General features: G+C 41.9%; 1 protein-coding gene across 1 annotated transcript; it reads right to left on the bottom strand.

Moving 5' to 3' along the window:
* Window positions 1-3186: 3186 nt before the first annotated feature.
* Window positions 3187-6022, bottom strand: LOC308643456 (RNA-binding protein 12-like; the record flags this gene model as incomplete). Its single annotated transcript, XM_081283291.1, is given in 3 exon segments — window positions 3187-3881; window positions 4065-4564; window positions 4566-6022. Coding segments are annotated over 3 exon segments (2652 nt in total).
* Window positions 6023-9453: the final 3431 nt, after the last annotated feature.

Below are 9453 nucleotides of genomic sequence, written 5' to 3'. Positions count from 1 at the left end.
GATTTTCATCTGTGAGTTAAGACTGACCTTAACTATATTAAATATTATTACCTTTTGAAATACTGAATAACAAGTTTCCTAATTGAATTTTCATTGTCAATGTTTTGACAACTTGGAATACAAAGTCAGGAACTACATTTCACTTAACACTGTGTTGCATTAAAAAACAAAAACAAAAAACAGCCACTAATAATTGTATATCCAAGCTACAGTGTAAACACAGAACATACCTCCAAATAAGGCTTGTAAATTAAATCTTTCACTAAATTTCAGAAAAGTTACAAATTTGCTTATTTATTTTGTAGTTTCTCTAATCCTTTAAACCCAAAGAAAAATGAACAATAAAAACTCAGTAGGAGGAAAAAAATTTAAACCTAATGGAAAAGATGCTCTTCCATTAATGTTAAAGTCACCGAACACAGACAATAAAATTTACACATAAAATTGAAAATACCATAATAGTGCTTACAAATGCACACAACTTTGAGCAAAACTTTACAATCCTTCATACCATACAAAGCAAATGAGAAAATAATATAAATTCAATTCTACACCAAACCTAGTTCTTAGGAGAAAAATTGTAAGACGAGAGGTATGGATAGTTTCACAGAACACATTTTCAAGAATTTTTTAAACCTGAAACTCCAGTGCCCAGAAGATAAATAGTATGCATAGCAGTTAGCACTATGTTAATAAGTCTCAGATACACAAAAATCAAGTTCCAAGACAGCAAAGCATTTAATTACATTTCACAGCAAGCACTGTTGTGGCTCAACAAAATATGAAACATAGTTCTCTCCAATTGCTACACAAACCACTATTAAATTTATTTAATTTGATGAACAATGAAATAAAATTCTCCTTTTCAGCATTTACCTAAGATGTAGAAATAACAAAGTAAGTGCAATAAAATGTATGAAATATTTAATAATAATGTACGAGCACATAACCAAAATAAATTGTGAAAAAAAGGACTTTCATCTTCAAACAACCCATTTTTTTCTAAAATGAAAATAGTTAGCTTTCCAATGGGGAAAATAATCTGTGGTTGAAACAAGACTCCCAAGCAGCACTGAAGTTTTTCCCATTATCTTTGGAATGAGGAAAAATTAACAGCTTAAATTAAACAGCATATACAAACATTATGTTGCTTTTTAAGTTGAGGAAGCAGTATCTAGTGATCTTTCATATCAAATTTGTGTTCGTGAATTATCAAAAAGACCCACAATGCAGCTACCTCTTCTTTGAGTTTGAACAATCCTTTTCCCTAAAACAAAATTCCTGTACTGTCATCCTCTGATTGTACACAATCTTCACAAGTGAATCTGTTGCTACTCTAAATCACAGGGTGATGCTTTATTTCAGTGTTCTACTGATTTGCAACACCAAAAAGCACTACATAATTCTTAATAGGATATACTTCTTTTAAAGTTCAGATCTCTATAAGTACATTGATTTACAGGAAATATTTGCAATGTTTTAAACCAAGGCAAGAGAGCAATGTAAAAGATAAAAATTTGTTTTTCATGATAATTCCCCAATCTTCCATTCTGTACCTTAACAATATAATGTGACATATCTTTAGAGAATTTAAACTAAGGGGGGGAAAGCCCAAAATAGAGCCTATGTGGCAGTGAGCAGGACATTGCAAGGTAAATATTTTTATGACAAGGACACATACCAACCAGAACCTATGTGGTCCTACTACCACTGTGTCCTGAATGCCCAAGAAACAAATATAAAAGGGCAAGGAATCTTAATTTGCTCCTATCTGGCAGCTAGACTTTTACTCTGCATAAAGAATTTTTGAGAACAAGACTCCTGATTAAACAACTATACCAAAAAGCCTCTAAGTTAACAGGATTAAACACATATCAACCTATGGACCAGCTTATGAATCTTTTATTCTATAATGGTACTACTAACAATTTCAACTTCAGTTTTAAAAGACTAGATTAATATAATGCTCTTTCTTATGAATAGATCCCTCTTTGTATACTTACAGGCAAAAATTTCACTGAAGCTGGGACAAAAGGCAATTGCTAGAACAATCATCTTAAACACTGGTTACTAAAAGTATTTTCTGGTTTCAATGCCACCCAAACAACATAAACAATTTTTAAACTTACTAAACTAAAATTTGACAGTTAAACCAAAAAGGCTCTGGTAGGTAGAGGACTCCATAGTTTATTTTTATGGCAAAAGTTTTATTTCACACAGTTTTAAGTGTGTCATTAGAAATCAAAGTTCAGGGTTATAGCACAAACCAATTGTGGAGTTTCATATTTAAAGAAAAAAAACAACAAAACAATTCCGCTCATTTACAAATGAGTCAATTAGGCAAGCAAAGCAGCAACATCTGAAGCAGGACTGTCCATACAGCAAGAATCCTCAAAGAAGCAATAAAGGTACATATAATGAATCTGTATACAGAGATTTTATTCAATTTTAAAAGAAAATGAAAACTTTAGACAAAGCTTTGACCCTATAACAAAGCACATCTGTCTAGCTTTAAACTAAATTCCAAGAGTAGCCAACTTCTATATTTTAGCAGCTGGCAGGAGCACCCTCAATGAGCTCTACTGACATTTCTGTTTTCTTCATCTCATATATTATAAAACAAAACCAATCTAGACTCCTTGATGTTAGAGTCTGTAAACAAGTCAAGATGGTGCCTGGCAAAATGCCAGAGGGAGTGGTTTGTGAAGTAACGCCAGAGAGCCATTAAGTGTGGAGATTCCTTATTCGTTGACTGCTGTATCTAGTTTATGTTAATTAAGATAAGCTGTGTGGAATGTATAAATACCCCTCCAGTCCTACAATGAACGGCTCCCATTCCTACTGTATCAATGTACACAAGTTCCTCGTCACCCCCTGGTTATTTTGCTGCAGCCGGACTGCGGCACCTTGATAAACTTTATGTGGTCATTGAGTTTTACAAATGATTTCTCTAATAGTATGCCAAAATCATTTTTGTGTTCTCTCCAGATAGTTTTACTGTAACATACAGCAATGTTTATCCTAGTAGTGAGCTGTAAACAGTCAACCAATGCTTTGTTATGGAAACCAATCTATATGCAATTGAAACAATCCATAGGTTCTAACCTGAAAATACTAGGAAAACAATCTGGATGCATTGAACACACCAATATGAAGGTCTACCCTATAAAGAACTGATGTGAATGGCTATCCTAATATTCTTGAGCCTATTGGCCTGTCATTTAAGTCAATGACAGCAGCTGTGGCTTCATCTCGAGATTCAAAGGCCACCATGGCTTCACTTTTGGGCATACCTTTTTCATTGTATTTTAAGCACACTGAGTCTGGGATTACTTGATAGCCATAAAAGAAATCTAAAATCTCATCAGTAGTCACAGTGAAGGGCATGTTCTGCACTTTAATTACTGTAGGTCCTGGTTTCCCAGAACTAGATCCAAAGCCAGGTGGACCACCAATATGGATTGGGCCAGGGCCAGGGCCAAAGGCTTGCAGTCCACTCAAATGCCCAGGGGCACTTCCACGACCAGGAGGGCCACTGCCAAAGCCAGGGGGGCCACCTAAGCTACCAGGACCATTTCCAAAATTCTGAGGGGCCCCTCCAAATCCCAATGGCCCACTTAAAGTATTCAGTCCACCTCCAAAACCAGGAACTTCCAATCCTAGACCAGGCAAACCACTGTTTCCAACTGAAGGCATACCAGGCCTAGCATCACCAAAGGCCCCTCCTAATCCTGGAGGAGGCAGTGGTGGCCCAAAGGCTTTTAATCCACCAAAATTATCAGGGAAGTTGAATGGAGGTCCATTGTTGGCCTCCTTTGATCCTACTGTCAGGAAAGCATGTTCTTCACCTCCGGCACTGGGCATTCCTTCACCAGGCATTCCTGCAGCAGGCAGGCCCGCACCAGGCAGTCCTCCAGGTATGCCAGCACCAGGCATTTCCAAAGCAGGCATTCCTGCAGAGGGCATTCCCACAGAAGGCATGCCTGCAGCCGGCATGCCAGCACCAGATATTCCCACAGCAGGCATACCAGCAGTGGGCATGCCTGCAGTGGGCATTCCTGCACTGGGCATTCCTGGTACTGCAGGATTACCCGGGACAGGCATCTTTAGGCCCTTTTTTCCTTGGGCAGGGGAATTTTTCTCAATCTCCCTCATATCTTCTAGGGTAACTACATTAACAAATGCTTTTCTCCCATTAATTTTTTTACGGTGTAAGTGTTCAGACTTACATGCATCTTCTTCATTTTTAAACTGTACCAATGCTTGTCCTAGACCTTGCCCATTGTTATCAACAAGAACATGTACTGCATTTTCATCCACTGGGATTCCTTCCAGGAACTGCAGAACATCCATCTTGGTAATGCTGAATGGAATATTTGTTATGTGGGCACAGACTTTGGCAGAGTTGACATCCCCGTCTAGACTTAACATCATTTCTCTCTGGTCATAGCTGAAGTTCTGGAGTCTTTTTCGAATTGTATCTATCTTTTCTAGCATACCTTTCTTAGTAATTGTATGAACTTGAATAAAGCGATTGCCCATGTATTGTTTATGGTGACACAGCAGCCTTATAGTCAGCCTCATTCCTAAACTCTATGAAGCCTTTACCAGTTGCTTTCCCATTGGGTCCATAAGCTATATAAATACTATCTTCCACAATATCCAACTTTTTAAAAAAATCAATGACATGTTTGTTTTCTGCTTCAAATGGCAGCCCTTTTAAGTAAACACAAAAACCAGCCTCATTTGGTGATCTTGACCTTGACCTTTTCTGCCCACTGGGCAATTTTGACCTGGGCAGTGTCGGAGGAGGGGGATGGGTTTGTCCAGAAGGTCCCATACTTTGCTTAAAAGTGATATGTCCTCCAGCAGCTACCCACTGTCTCTCTGTGGCAGGGCTAACTTCCATATAGCGTTGAATCATCAGCATTCTGTTTTGTTTCAAAGCTTCAAATGTATCTTGAGGGGAGAGAAACTTAACCAATCCATTCTCATTATTTCGGCCTACATGATCTTTCAACAAATGCACCACATCAACACAAAGCCCATGGAAAAATTCTTTGACATCATTTTCCATTGCAGAAAAGGGCATTCCATGTACACTGACATACACATCATCAGGGTTGATGGGAAGAGGCTTCATGCTGCTTTGAGAGTTCATCTGGATAGGGTTAACAGGATTCAAAGGACCCAAAAACATAGGGTTCAGGTTATTGTTCAGATTTATAGGTGCTCCAGAGCCATTCATTCCAGCAGGTAAAGGTGCCATGGGTGGCAGGTTCAAGGGTGGCATGCTTGACATGGGTGGCAGTGGGGTCATGGGTGGCAGAGAAGGGACTGGTGGAATTGGGGGCACAGGAGGCAAAGGGGGCAATGTAGGTACTGGAGGAGGAACTGGTATTGGGGGAATGGATGGCATTGGTGGCAAAGATGGCATTGCTGGGATTGGAGGAATAGGTGGTGGTGGGACTGTGTTCATTGGAGAGGCTGTACTTGGAATGGTCGAGCTGAATGTTGGGCTCCCAAAAGAAGCCCCCATACTTGGAGGAGCAGTTTCTACACTGGCTGTGGAAAATGTCTGTATGTTTTTGTTGCTTTCATGAACAGAAGTGGTAGCAGTAACTACACTTGGTGAAGGATTATTAAAGTTGGGTACTGTTGTAGGCAAGTTTACCCTGCCACTCATTCCTGAGCTAGGTGGTGGTCCTGATCTACTAGCATTTGCTGGTGGTATATCTAGGTTGGCAGTTTCAAACCGCCTACGACTCAGTTCAATCATATTCTGCATTTCTGTTTTACTACTCAACAATAGTGTTACTTTTGACCCTTTAATTGTACCACCTGTGCACATCATACCAAGCCTTGCCTCTTCATCAGTGGCAAAAACGATGAAAGCCTCATCCAGTTCACCCCCTACAATATGCACGCCCCCATCAGGGATGGTCAATCCAGAGAAGAAGTGGCGAATGTCCATGGTCCCTGCCACAATTGGGAGACCTTGCAAACGGATGACCTCAGCCATGCTGCGCTGAAACCACACACACCTGATAAAACAAGGGAGATATATTTTCTTAACAAGAAGTAGAAGCCAAGTCAATCCTGTGGGCAACCAATTAATCCAACTTTTAGATGGGGAGAACTCGCACAGCACCAGAACCTAGACCTGAGTTACACCCCAACCCCCCCCAACCCCAACCCAACCCCACCCCCACCCCTGCGCGAGTGCCTGTGCCCCGAGGCCGGAGCCCACAGCAGCCACCACCTCCTACACTGCTTCACATAATTCATAGTGGAAATTTTTTTAAAAATATATTAAAGATAGCTGTCAGTGTCTTCTAAATACCTAGTAGGAGGAATCTAGAAATCCATAATTGTGGGAGACCAACCTTGCACATGACTGAGTCACACTCCGCAGCTGGGTGCTGAGGCGCTCAGTCACAGAAATGTGGCAGAGCTTTCCCCACCCTTCTTGGGTCCGAGGGACAGTGTCTCATGCATGGGTGTGTCTTGCTACAGCCCCATGGGTGGAGCTACACTCACCTATTCCTTTGTAATATAACCCCTTGCCTTGTTTAGGATAGAATCTTCCATGGAAGTACCTTGTGTGAGTCCCCTTCTCTTACTGCGCCCTCAGGTGTAGCCTACCCAGATGTCAGTCGACCTGCTGACAGTGGATATCATGAAGATAGACTCAGCCCCCTGAAACCTGACCCCTTGCCTCACTTGAATAGCTTCTCCTCAATAAAAGGGGTCAGCGTGTGTGTGTGTGTGTGTGTGTGTGTGTGTGTGTGTGTGTCTCTTCCTGCAGACCTTTAAAGTCAGAGGAGCCCTCAGAGCGACCCCAATGAAAAAGGTATTTGTCTCTTGTGTGGTTGTTTTGTGCAGCTCAGTCAGCCCAGTTTACCTGGAGTGACCCCTGAGCCTTTTAGTCGCAAGAACAGAAAACCGGCACAAAATAAAAAGGGGAAATGAAAATTCACTAATTGGTAGAGATCAAAAAACAATTTAAACAATTTTTTGATCAAAGAAAAAAGCACAAAGGATAGAAGAAAATACATAGATATAAATAACAATGACAACACACTGTACCAGAATTTATGGGATGAAGTAGGAACAGTGACAAGGATGGTGTATTAGTCAGTGTTCTCTAGAGGAACAGAATCAACAGGAAGTATGATTATAAAAAGGAGATTGATTAGATTGGCTTACTTGACCAGAAGCTGAGTAGTCCCCAATGGCCATTTGTAAGCTGTAGAGCTGGAGGAACCAGTAGCTGCAAAAGTGGCTGAAGCCCCAAAAACAAGAGAAATAAATAGTGCTCTTCTAGTCTGAAACAAATGACTTCCTGAAACTCTCTGGATAATCACTGGCACAGTCCACTTTGGAGGAGTGAAACAACAAGAGTCTGATATCCTCACGTGATGGCAGCAGCAATCAAGAACCTGTTCTAGAAGAATTGCACTTGCATCTGCTGCAGCTTCCTTGTTCTTCCCCCTTTTAATTCCATCCAAGCCACCATCCTATTGGATGATGCTGACCACACTAGGGAGGGTCTCCACTTCAGTTGGCTATCCCACATGCCAATAATTCCTAAACACCTCCTCATTGACACACCCAGAAGCCTCTTAATCATTGGCAACTTTTAAGCTTATCAAGTTGGATGAATGCTAAAGTTAACAATGCCTACCAAGGCTGAATCAACAAGAAAACCAGAGCAAATCTATAACTATGACTGAGATTAAATCCTGCAATATGGCAGGAGCACCCCTGAGATAGACTTGGAGGAAACAGAGGACAGGGTGGCACAGGAAGATCATTTCTCAAGCTGGGTGCTCAAGACTCCTGTGTATCTGCTTGGAGAAACAGCATGTGGAACCCCTAGTATACTAGTTACCTGTCTACCACACCTATACCCAGAAAAGCCACCAAGCCACCCTGCCAATAAGCAAAGCAAGAACAATGAGGGAGAACCCCTTTAGATCCAACCTTGACCCTCTTGGATCTGGACATGGTCTCTCACCACCTAGCAGTGTGAGCCTCCTTGTTCCCCAACATTCCCAGCAGGAGTACTATAAAACAAAGAATTTCACATTTTGGCACAATTTTATTGAGAAAACAAAAAGAAATGCACAAAAGCTGAGAGGCCTCCATGGTGGACTAGCAAACACACAAGCACTCCTTTGTAGGTGATCCCTTCCAAAACATTCCTCCAAACAAGAGTTGCAGGGGAACTCTCAGCCCTCCTGGGTCTCAAAGGTGGCAGATTCAAGCAGCCTCGGGGAGTCCTGCTCAGAAGGTCCAAATCCACTCCCAACTACCTTGGCTTGTCCCCTGGCAGCTGGCAGGGACAGGAGGAAGAGGCCTCTTACAAGGGTCACCACCACCAATGGTCTTTGGCTCCAGATATCCCTCACCTGTGCACTGGGAACATGACAATGAGCGATGGATGGAGGGGCACCTTTGAGACCCACAACTTTTCTGGGGGCCCCTGGGCCATCTTCTGGATTACAGATGCCCGGTCCAGGACAGGAGGCTCTGTGTCCTGGTGCAACGTGCTGTGTGCTCTGGGAAAATCACCTTTTCCTAACCCATGCCAGGAAAGACGCCCTCAGGTGTGGAATGCAGGTTGCAGTGGAAGTCTTGGCAGTCATAGGAGATATCTGGTGAGTGGGTGTAGAAGGGCAGCAGCAAGGGACCAGGATATATTGAGCTCAGGCCTCTCCAACCCTGGCGCCTGGTTTGCAGAATTCCGAGCCTGTGGCACACAGCAGGGAAAACACTGCTCCATGGCTTTGTGGGCCTCAGACCAGGCATCACCAAGTATGTGGGACTTAGCAGGCAGCAGTTTGGGTATTCTTAAACCCCTCTGGCCTCCAGGGACTTTCTAACTACAGACTGGGAAGGTGGGTGGTGTTGGCTTCAATCCCAAAGGAAATCCCATCACAAAGCTCAGTTAATGAGATTAACAGCAACAACAACAACAACAAAAAACTAGCATCTGTTAGTTTCTGTAATTGGGAGGCAGTCTTGCTCCATACAAGTCACTGAAAAATAGACATTTTTCTTCTGGCTTTAGCAGGGTTCTCAGCACAATACCTAGATTCTCACAACATGGTTTGGTTGTAACCCTTTTCCTACCTGAACTCTGCCTGCATGGTACAATACTTGTGAGTGGGAATACTTCCAAAAAGTAATTTAAAAATGGAAAATGAGTTTTGGGTTTCAGATCTGTGCTGGAAACTGATTGATAGATTACCTCATACCCCATTCTGTCCAATTCATATCTTGAAAAATGAGTCACCAATATAAGAGGAGGACTTGGGGCTCTTTGGAGTAGGTGTGGTTATAATCCCCCATGACAGGTATTCATGATCCATAATGGAGATTTTTAAAAAATATTTTAAAGATCGTTGTCAGTGTCTTCTAAACACCCAATGGAATGAAGCTAGAAAT

This window comes from Spermophilus citellus (assembly GCF_964194105.1).
Source record: "Spermophilus citellus genome assembly, chromosome: 3".
Classification (NCBI taxonomy): domain Eukaryota; kingdom Metazoa; phylum Chordata; class Mammalia; order Rodentia; family Sciuridae; genus Spermophilus; species Spermophilus citellus.
Note: the sequence above shows the minus strand (reverse complement) of the source record. Positions and strands in the feature narration are given on the sequence as shown.